The 9,719-nt window shown below is 40.1% G+C and overlaps 3 protein-coding genes across 3 annotated transcripts in view; 1 reads left to right on the top strand and 2 right to left on the bottom strand.

The window, feature by feature from the left end:
- Window positions 1–207: 207 nt before the first annotated feature.
- gpn3 (GPN-loop GTPase 3) overlaps window positions 208–9,719 on the bottom strand; it is a 16,009-nt gene continuing 6,497 nt past the window's right edge. The window contains exon 9 of the mRNA XM_034895419.1: window positions 208–220. The gene's annotated coding sequence lies outside the window, so the exon portion shown is untranslated. The remainder of the gene's footprint in view (window positions 221–9,719) is intronic.
- ube2g1b (ubiquitin-conjugating enzyme E2G 1b (UBC7 homolog, yeast)) lies at window positions 4,197–8,997 on the top strand. The gene is made up of 6 exons (XM_034895424.1): window positions 4,197–4,599; window positions 4,924–5,026; window positions 5,131–5,228; window positions 6,629–6,807; window positions 7,738–7,848; window positions 8,006–8,997. Exons 1-5 carry the CDS (start codon window positions 4,557–4,559, stop codon window positions 7,822–7,824), a joined length of 510 nt encoding a protein of 169 aa, XP_034751315.1. The 5' UTR covers window positions 4,197–4,556; the 3' UTR covers window positions 7,825–7,848; window positions 8,006–8,997.
- arpc3 (actin related protein 2/3 complex, subunit 3) overlaps window positions 9,620–9,719 on the bottom strand; it is a 3,506-nt gene continuing 3,406 nt past the window's right edge. The window contains exon 7 of the mRNA XM_034895423.1: window positions 9,620–9,719. This exon is cut by the window's right edge and continues 124 nt beyond it. The gene's annotated coding sequence lies outside the window, so the exon portion shown is untranslated.

Here is a 9,719-nt window from a genome sequence, read left to right as displayed (position 1 = left end):
ATGAATAGCTTTAAATTAAGTCACTTATGTAGTAGAAATCGGAAATTCTTTTCGCCTTTTAGGCCGACTAAAAGCCGGAAAAGATGTTTTTTGGCTAATGCGGATGAAAGACACCAAATCCCAGAATGCACTTGCTTCGGTGCTCAAAGAGTCCACTCCCAAACCACGCCTATTGTTTAATGACATAGACGGTGAAGCATTCAACTCAACTCTAGTCTGTCTTATTGTCATTTCAACCATTTACATAAAACGTTTCACCGTGGCTCAAGTGGTGTTACACATTTATACAATATATAGAAGCGACATTATATAAAAATCAATTGATTGGTCATAGTTGGTTATAATCTCTCACTTAATCTTTTTTTCTCATCAGACTTTTATGACCTTTTTGTAAAAATACAGGGATTAAATATCTGATTTTCAGGTTTCAGGCTTCAACAGGTACAATTCAATGGCTGGAAGTGTGCACTTTTTAAGCCACTTCTAATCTTACATTTCATCATAAATTCTAAAGAAAAGAGGTGTAGGTCAGCAACATGTTCTCTTTCTTAGTTTAAAGAATATCAATAGCATACTCCAATGCGGTTTCGACCTCAGAACGGCAATGAGACAGCTCTAATCAATGCAACAAATGACCTGCTATTAGCCACTAACCAGGGCTCTGTATCTTTTCCCCCTTAGGTTTCAGTGCAATCTTTGAAAATGTGCACATGGGCAAATGCATGCAGCTCTATCACTGTGCTCTATCACTGCCTAATGATACAGCATTTAATAGTATGATTACCTCATAGAACTGAGAGCAGCATTTACAGTAAGCATACAGTAGTTTCTGTCTTATGCCAGTGGTGTTAGCATTCAAAGTTCCATCCATCCATCCATCCATCCATCCATCCATCCATCCATCCATTCATCCATTCAATTCAATTCAATTGAATTTTATTTATATGGCGCCAAATCACAGTTATCTCACAGCACTTTTCATAAAAGAACAGGTCTTGACCGTACACTGTGATGTTATTTACAGAAACCCAACAGTTCCCACCAAGAGCAAGCACTAGGCAACAGAGGAAAGGAAAAGCTTCCTTTTAAGAGGCAGATACCTCGGGCAAAAACCATGGCTCAGGGTGGGCGGTGATCTGCCTCGACCGGTTGGGGGTGAGAGAGAGAGAGAGAGAGAGAGAGAGAGAGAGAGAGAGAGAGAGAGAGAGAGAGAGAGAGAGAGAGAGAGAGAGAGAGAGAGAGAGAGAGAGAGAGAGAGAGAGAGAGAGAGAGAAAGAGAGAGAGAAAGACAGACAGATAGACAGAGAGACATGGAGATTTGTAGCAGAGGATATTGAGCAGGAACATGGAGGATGGATGCATCCATCCATCCATCCATCCATCCATCCATCCCTCCGTACATTAATCCATCCAGCCAACAAACATTTGGCTGCGGCAGGATCTGCGAGTTTAAAAATATCATCCTCAAGACCAACCCAAGTAGGAAGTCCTCCTGAAACATATTTGAATAGAAGTCTTTTCTTTGCATTCATCGTGGGTGCCTGTGGGCCAAAGACAAACAAGTCAGTAAAAGACCTGAGGTGACTGGAGTGCTGCTTGAAGCAACAGAAAAGTTGCTGGAGGATTCAGAGGTTGTTGTAGTGGAGTTGCACAAATATAGCATACATGTATGGCATAAACATAGTATATAGAGGGCTTTTTCGTGGAAGATAAGAAGACAAACGATAGGATGTCAGTCACAATGCAAATGAGTTCAGGACAATGACATAGCATTGGTATGTTGTATATTTTGCTGCTGATGGGCAACAAATTAGGGGGTGGCTCAGTCAGTGGGGAGTGGGGTTGGGAACCGGATGGTCTCTGGTTTAAGTCCCCATATGAACAAAAGTATGGTGGTGGATTGGTAGCTGGAAAGGTGCCAGTTCACCTCCTGGGCACTGCCAAGCTTGAGCAAGGCACTGAACCCCCAACTACTCGGGGCACCTTTCCTTAGGCAGCCCCCTCACTCTGACATCTCTCCGTTAGTGCATGTATAGGTACTCAGCATATGTCTGTATTCAGGCCTGTGTGTAATGAGTGTAATTACAACAGTGTGTAAATTGTCATTTCTTCTTGCGGGATTAATAAAGGATACATTATTATAATTATTAGTGTTATTGTTATTATTAAAAGATTTGTTGATATTTTTGAATATAAAGTGGGTATTTTACAGTTTGTTGAACCTCATTTGGAGGAATGAAACTTGTAATAATGTAGATGGTAAAAAGAGCTGTGAGAAGATATCCAGTAGAATAAATCATGGTAGAGCATAAGAGGTTAAGAGCAGTGGCTGGGAAACCATAATTAAATCCACTGAAGCATTGGAGGTTGTGAAACATGAGTGGTGAAAGCATGGTTGGTCAAATAAGTTTATTAGAATACAAATGAATGTTAAGTGTGGGCACCACATGTAACGTCTGGATTCTTGGGTAAATATTAAGCGTTGAAGATGAGGAGTAAAATGTTAAGAAAACCCATTGCGTAATAAATTAGAAAAAGCTCTGATCCAAACTGCACGGGTCAATACAAAGCTGAATCTTTTAAGTAATGAATGACCTTAGCAATGGGATGTTTGAGATGGTGAAGTGTTAAATGTCAGGGGAAAACATGCAGTGTTTCCATTTTCAAACCAGAAAAGCCTGTCACACACCGAGGTGTATACCGGCCACTTGAGTTTGACGCTGTTATGTTTAAGACCATAGAGTGGGTAATAAATGTTTACAAGCTCCAGAAGCAAGGCTGGTTCAGAGGACTTATTTGTGGTTTAATTTCTCTACCAATATGTGTTATAACATGCAGGAGACATACAAGCTAAAGGGAGATAGACAAGAGGACAGGGGCATCATTTTGTTTTCACTGACCAATTTGGTCCCCCCTCCCCAAAATTACGCCTATGCAAGAGGTTATAATACCCCAATATGTACTGCAATTTGCTGTAGCAAAAAGCACAATACATGTTATTGTAAATACTATTAAACTTTAGGTTCATCCAGAGAAACCAGAGGAAAAAAAAAAGATGGATGTACTGGGGTTCTGGGGATTGACTGAGGTGGAGAAAGGTCACACAACCTCTCCCTGTATTAGATCATGGCTGTTATCAAATCCTGATATATATGTGTCAGTACTAGAGAAGATTAGCCAGATGATGGTTAGGTTATGAAAATAAGTTTTGCACCTGCAGATTTTTTCACAGATAGATTTGTAGTACAGTTTGTTTGGAAAAGGCTGCTGCCAGAGGGATTGTCAATTTTCACCAGAGTGAGACAAGCAACAAACAGGTATTTTCTTCAGCCAATGCATTGACAACACTGCTAGTGGAAGGATCTCTGGTCGAGCCCAACACCGTTTGGAGCTTTTAGTGGCACTGAGTTGAGTAGATACAGGAAGTGCTTTTGTATTTTTAGAGATTGAAGCAAATGTAGGTGTGGAAAGTTAGGAAGTTATGGGGGAAGAATAGAGTGACATGAGGTGGATTTGAAAGCTGCCTTAGAGGGATCTGAGAGTGATAAAGGAGGGGATGAAACAACTAAGAGGTAGTAAAGGGAGTAGGGTATGCCATTATTTCAGCAGGGGACACTTAAGGATAATTAAGATTGAGAAACTGTTTTAGGCTACATGGAGTTTAGCGCAGGGATTTTTTTTCCCATTTGAGGACAAGCAGGCAATAAGACAGAGAAATGAGATTCAGCCTTACACATGGGTTTTAGTCTGCGTTTTATACCAAAGATGTTTGATGCACTGCAGGTCAGCGTTCAGTGCACGCAGGGGGCGGGGACATAGTCACAATTTTCTAACAAATAGGATTTTTCATGTTCTGTTCATTTCCTGTTCAATATATTTTCTGTAAAGTTCATTTACCAACACAATGGTCTAAATACTGTTAGCAGCTTCTTCACATTACCAGGATTATAACTGTGCTGGGGAAATACTGGTTTATTATATTGTAGTTTTAAATGTTGGCTTTATGTTTCTGCATTGTTTACACACGTTTACACCCATAGACCGTATGTCTACACCTTGAGATGCAAACACAGAACATGCAGTAACCCTTACAAACTATTTGTGGCAGTAATGCTTAAATGGGGTTATATCCAGCTGCGGAGTCCCGCGAAGAAGAAAAGACAGGTTAGATTTAGGCCAGGATTAGGCCTGCAAGGCAGTACTTTCTGAGCTGTGTGAGTAATACATCCCGCGTTCTTTTGCCAAAATCAACAGCCCTATAGCTTAGCGAAGACCTTGGGTTTGAAACTAAATTTCAATTAATTAGACCTTATTGGGGAGAGTAAAACGCCTGAAAGAAAGGCTTGCCTTAAAGGTTGTACCGAGGGCAAATTGCCTCCATTCGTTTTTTTCTTCTTTTTTTTCCACTTATGTTATTGGTCTTGTCAGAGAGCAGAGAGAAAGACGGGAGAAACGTGGACGGTTTGTTTTAGCTAGGTATATTATCTACCCAATGTTTAATTTAACCGTGTTGACAGATAATAACGGGGTTACAAATTCATAACGTCGGCTATACAATGACGGGACAATCCTCGTTGTTACTACGTAAACAATTAGCAGGTAAGTTGGCTAACGTTGACGAGAATTGTTGCTACTAGCTAGATCTTATATTACGGTAACGTTTTATTAAGTTTTATTCGACCGTTTTATTTCGCTTGCTGACGTTTGTACGTAACAGTTAGTTATGCGGCTAGTGACAACAACGTTGAAATGCACGTGCAACGTCACAGATAGCCCGACTGTGACTAATGCTAGCTGAGTGTTTCTCAATAACCACTGAAGGCATTTCAAAATCCCCACACACAAGCCAATGCGTCTCCTCCACAGCGCTGTGGAGATAGGTCTGGCAATGCGAGACTAGACTAACTGCAACTTAAATTTCAGAGCTCAACAAGAACCCAGTGGAAGGCTTTTCTGCCGGTCTCGTAGATGATGATGACATCTATCAGTGGGAAGTGGTCGTCATTGGACCTCAAGACACATTGTTGTGAGAAAAATCCCTTGACCGCGAACTTATTTTGATTTGTTACTGAGCTGTTCACTCATTATACCCAGTGTACATATTAACACAATCCTCTTTGCTATTTGCAGTGAAGGAGGTTTCTTCAAAGCCACCTTAACCTTCCCCCGTAACTATCCTTTGAGGCCTCCCAAGATGAAGTTCGTCACAGAAATCTGGCATCCAAATGGTAAGGACTTACTTACCAGGCCACTGTATCTCTAATTAATCTGCATTAAGGAAAGTATTCAAAACCTTTTTTTTTTTGGTCTGCATTTGGTGTGAAAACCAATATTAAGGTAGCCTATGTTAATACTGTTGTTACATGCTTAAATGTGCATTACAATCCCTTAGAAGTTTTATATTCCATTGAAAAAAAAAAAAAAAGTCAAGTCAATCAATTTTTGGTCTCTTTTCGTGGGAAATGGACTCAATTTTCTGTAATGGCATTTTAATACTTAGGGCATTTTTACGCCTATAGGTTGTTTGCTCTGGTCTGAATCAGTTGATGATAGAGCTAGGCATTATATCAATATTATATTGATATTGTGACATGAGACTAGATATTATCTTAGATTTTTGATAGAGTGATATCATAATATGGCATAAGTGTTGTTTTTTTCCTGGTTTAAAGGTTGCTGTACAGGAAAGTCTTACCAGAACTTGAACTTACCAGACTATAACTGTTCTATTATTTTCTTTTACCCACTTAGTCATTTTATTAACATTACTGTAGATTATTTAACAAAAATCTCATTCTATAAAAATTTTGTGAGAGCACCAATCGTCAACACTACAATACCGTTGCGGTATCGATAGTGAGGTATTTGGTAAAAATATAGTAACATTTGAGTTTTTTTCCATAATGAATTTGTAACCTCCGAGCGTTTTCCCCTTTGTATAATCCAAGCGGTCCAAAATGCATCACTACCAACCGTTTGCTCAGCTTATTGGTCACATGTGTCACGGGGCAGGAGCCTAGGACTTTCCTCATGGAAGTACATGAGGAAGGTCCTGTGTTCTGAGCTAGCGCATATTTTTGTTACATTCCTAGCTGCCACTACGACATGAGCTGCTACAATTTACGTGCTCTCCTGCATCCCAGGATGCAATGCACACCTGGCTTCAGGAGCTGTTTAGCTCAAACTTGCAGAGCTTAGAGTACAACTGGGTCGGATCATGTTTCCACCGCAAACAAACCGCTCCAGAGTTCGTTTGAGACTGGACCGAGACCACCCCCTCTAAAGAGTCTCGGTTTGGTTGTTTGGGTCCACACCTGAGTTGATTACTGTGTTCACACCTGCCTAAACAAGTCGCACCAAGGGGGAAAAAAAAACAGAGTCTGATTTAACCAGACTTAAAGTGCAGGTGAGAAACCCCCTTAAACAGTGGCCACTGGTGGCTGTAAGTATATTAGTTTGCAGATAATAGTTCTAAGGTAAAGGCCCCCCGACAAAAGTCAGTGTAACTGGGTTACTGTAAATGTATTAGGCTTGAGTTTTGCTGAGTGCAGAGCTACAATGTAGTATCTCACATTTTGCTTTAGTATTAACGTGTCAGTAATCTCTGTTAATTTTTGTTTTCTGCCAGTGGCAAAAAATGGCGACGTCTGCATCTCCATCCTGCATGAACCCGGCGAGGACAAGTATGGCTATGAGAAGCCTGAAGAGCGCTGGCTGCCAATCCACACAGTGGAGACCATAATGATCAGTGTCATCTCCATGTTGGCAGACCCCAACGGAGACTCTCCTGCCAACGTAGATGCAGCTGTAAGTGCCCACTGTCTCATAAGAACAATCTCAAGCTGGGGTTACTTTGTAGATTGTGTGTGTCTGTCTGTCTGTCTCTGTCATAATTTGAACCTTACTATTTGGCTGAACACACAACATTTAGGTCAGACAAGCCATGTGAAACAATAGGAAACATTTTATTTATGATCTCTGTGTATACATGTGGAAAGTGTGCAAAAGTACAAAAGGTACAAACAGCTTGTTTCACAGTCACCACAGTTTAATCTTGCTTTTCTAATGGAAATCCAAACAAGTGGGCTGAGTTAAGTGGGTCCCTTTTGAGAGAAAAATCACAGCCTGTCAAGGCCATGTTGAGTCTTTGTTGGTTTAAACGGGCCTATCTCTTTTTTTCAGAGAGGCTGCTGGGAGACAGAAAAATACACTATTTTGAAATGTAGTAAACATCTATCAGCTTAGCTGTGTTGGGAGTAGGGGTGGGGGGGGGGGAAGCGATACAGCATAGTATTGCCATATTTTCAGTGGCAATACTGTATCAACACACAGGTGCCAATTATCGATCTTTTATTATCTATGTGTTGGTCAGTTTGTCTGCTTGGCAATCGCATTTAGCAGCAAAAAAATGTAAGTGATATCAACAAACAGAGAAATGTATCTTTTTAGTTAAAACAGATGCTGACAAAGTTTCCTTTTGGGGACACCATTTGACATTGGGGAAAAGTTGGAAAAAAGGTTATAAATTGCAGTATATTGCAATATGTTTCAAATCGCAGTAATATCGTACTGTGGCATAAGTATCGTGATGATATGGTATCGGAAGGCGTCTGGTTATTCTCACCACTAGTTGGGAGGTAGTTAGAAACAAAGCACAAGCGGAAGAAAGAGTTGCACTATTTTTATTTTCAATTTATTTTTTATATATTTTTGTGTTATGTCTGTTATATTCTGCAGAAAGAGTGGCGAGAGGATCCTAAAGGAGTTTTTAAGAAAAAGGTGGCACGCTGTGTGCGGAGGAGTCAAGAGATGGCGTACGACTAAGGCCTCACCCCAGCCATCTACACAGTGAGTACAACCACCTATCAGGATTCACTGTAGTGTGGTCACACTCAGTTAGTTACTGTTGCTCATTCAGTGGATGTCTTTACTTGTAAAACAATCTATTTATAGTGCTGTAGGTTTACACAGCTTTAACCAACCCGAGATGTTAATTTTGTTTCAGATTGGATCTGCACAGGGGACTTGACAACTGGTTACTGTTAAGTCGGCTAGATGACCACGGGGGCACAACTTTGTCAACATCAACTAGTCACCCAAACAAGAAAGACTCTAAACCCATTCATCTCTCCTTATTTGTGTCTTGCAGTTTGAGTGTTTAGATTTATGACTCTTTGCTGAAAGGCAGTGGCGTTCTTGCTGCCAAAAGTTCCATTATACTTTTCCGTTTACCACCATCAGTTGCACAAGAAACATGGCATCAGCATTTTTACTCGCAGGAAGATGCATTATACAGCCTCATACTTTGCTATGTTGTTACTCAGATTTCAGGAATCCTCCCCTTTGATAAATGCACCGTTAGACCCCGATCAGACAGCGTGTTTTGAGCAGCCTGGGGCAAATTTTTGTTGGCTAATTGTTTAAAATGAAAGTGAATGTTTTGCTCGCTGCTTTTGCGTTGATGGGCGTGTTGCATTTTTAAAAAACTTTTTTGCGAGTGAACTCGAACTCGAGTTGAAAAGAACTTCAACTCAGTGCTGAAAAAACACCCCACGTCATTTAACTTCACAGCAAATTAACAAACAAATGATGTGCTCTGTCATATCGCGGCCTTTAGTTTACTTTATATTTACCTATTTATTCAGAGTGCAACTATGTAGTTTGTTTTAAGATGCACATCATCTGTAATAGATTTTTATTTTCAACCTGCCACACTGAGCCATCCAGTCTAGTTATTTCATCAATTATGCAGTATTTGCACTCTTTAAAGAGATGGAAATACAGACATTGGCTCTAATTTCCCTGCAGAGAAAGTGGTCCGTCTCTACATGAGGGGGGGGGGGGCAAACGTATCACCCAACGCTGCCTTAACTTTGACAGCCAGCGAAGGAAACTTATCTTCAATAAGGACTGCATCTGAAGGCTTGTTTTGAATCCAGAAAAAAACTATTGTGGACAAACCAAAGAGAATGCACCAATAAATATATTTTTAATGAACATGCTACATTGTTTACTTATGTAAATATAAACTGCGTTTGGCGTTGCTTGGGAGAACTGTCTAAACATTTTTGAACACTGCTTGTGTGTAGACGGTGCATTCACCTTGCCTATGGGAGAGGCAGTGTATTGATTTTATAACGTAGCACTGTTTCTTTTTCCTCAGGCCATTTTGTGTTGGCAAACTTTTCATGGGTGCAACACCCGTACTCAGTTCTGCTGCTCATCCCACAAATGCATGTTCCCTTGAAAGGGAACAAAACAGGCTTATCAATGCTTTTTTATACCAATCAATTATCTGATCAAGTGACTTCATAGAGGTAGTAAACAGTAATAGCTACAATATGCTTAGTATGGGCGTAATTTGAGTAATACTGGCAGCCACTATAAGTCCTTCAATTTTTACATTGTGAAAATAAGTAATCCTTGTGGACATGTTAGTGATTGGTAAAATGTTTCTACCTCTCCACTATTCCAGTCTTCATCTTTAATTAACAGATGTGTTTTGGATTGTGTCTTTAGATTTCAGTTTCTTCAGAGCTACTGTTAATCACAACTCACTGAACATGTGCCTTGTTTTTAGTGTAAAGTGCAATAAGAACAAAACAGTACAACATTATTCTCCAATCTCAATGATTTCTTTATTCAATTAAGCACCAGACCAATTAAGACATATCCTTGAACTCAAAGAGTATAAAATCATCTTAGCAACACAGAAGCAG

The sequence above is a fragment of the Etheostoma cragini genome, chromosome 16, assembly GCF_013103735.1.
Source record: "Etheostoma cragini isolate CJK2018 chromosome 16, CSU_Ecrag_1.0, whole genome shotgun sequence".
NCBI lineage: Eukaryota > Metazoa > Chordata > Actinopteri > Perciformes > Percidae > Etheostoma > Etheostoma cragini.
The sequence above is the reverse complement of the archived record's forward strand: the minus strand, read 5'-3'. Positions and strand labels throughout refer to the sequence as shown.

Excerpts from the sequence above, each read along its gene's own strand:
- ube2g1b (XM_034895424.1), top strand. The coding sequence starts at position 4,557 with ATGACGGGACAATCCTCGTTGTTACTACGTAAACAATTAGCAG. Across the intron at positions 4,600-4,923 it reads ACTACGTAAACAATTAGCAG|AGCTCAACAAGAACCCAGTG; the intron begins GTAAGTTGGCTA and ends CTTAAATTTCAG. Across the intron at positions 5,229-6,628 it reads AGAAATCTGGCATCCAAATG|TGGCAAAAAATGGCGACGTC; the intron begins GTAAGGACTTAC and ends GTTTTCTGCCAG.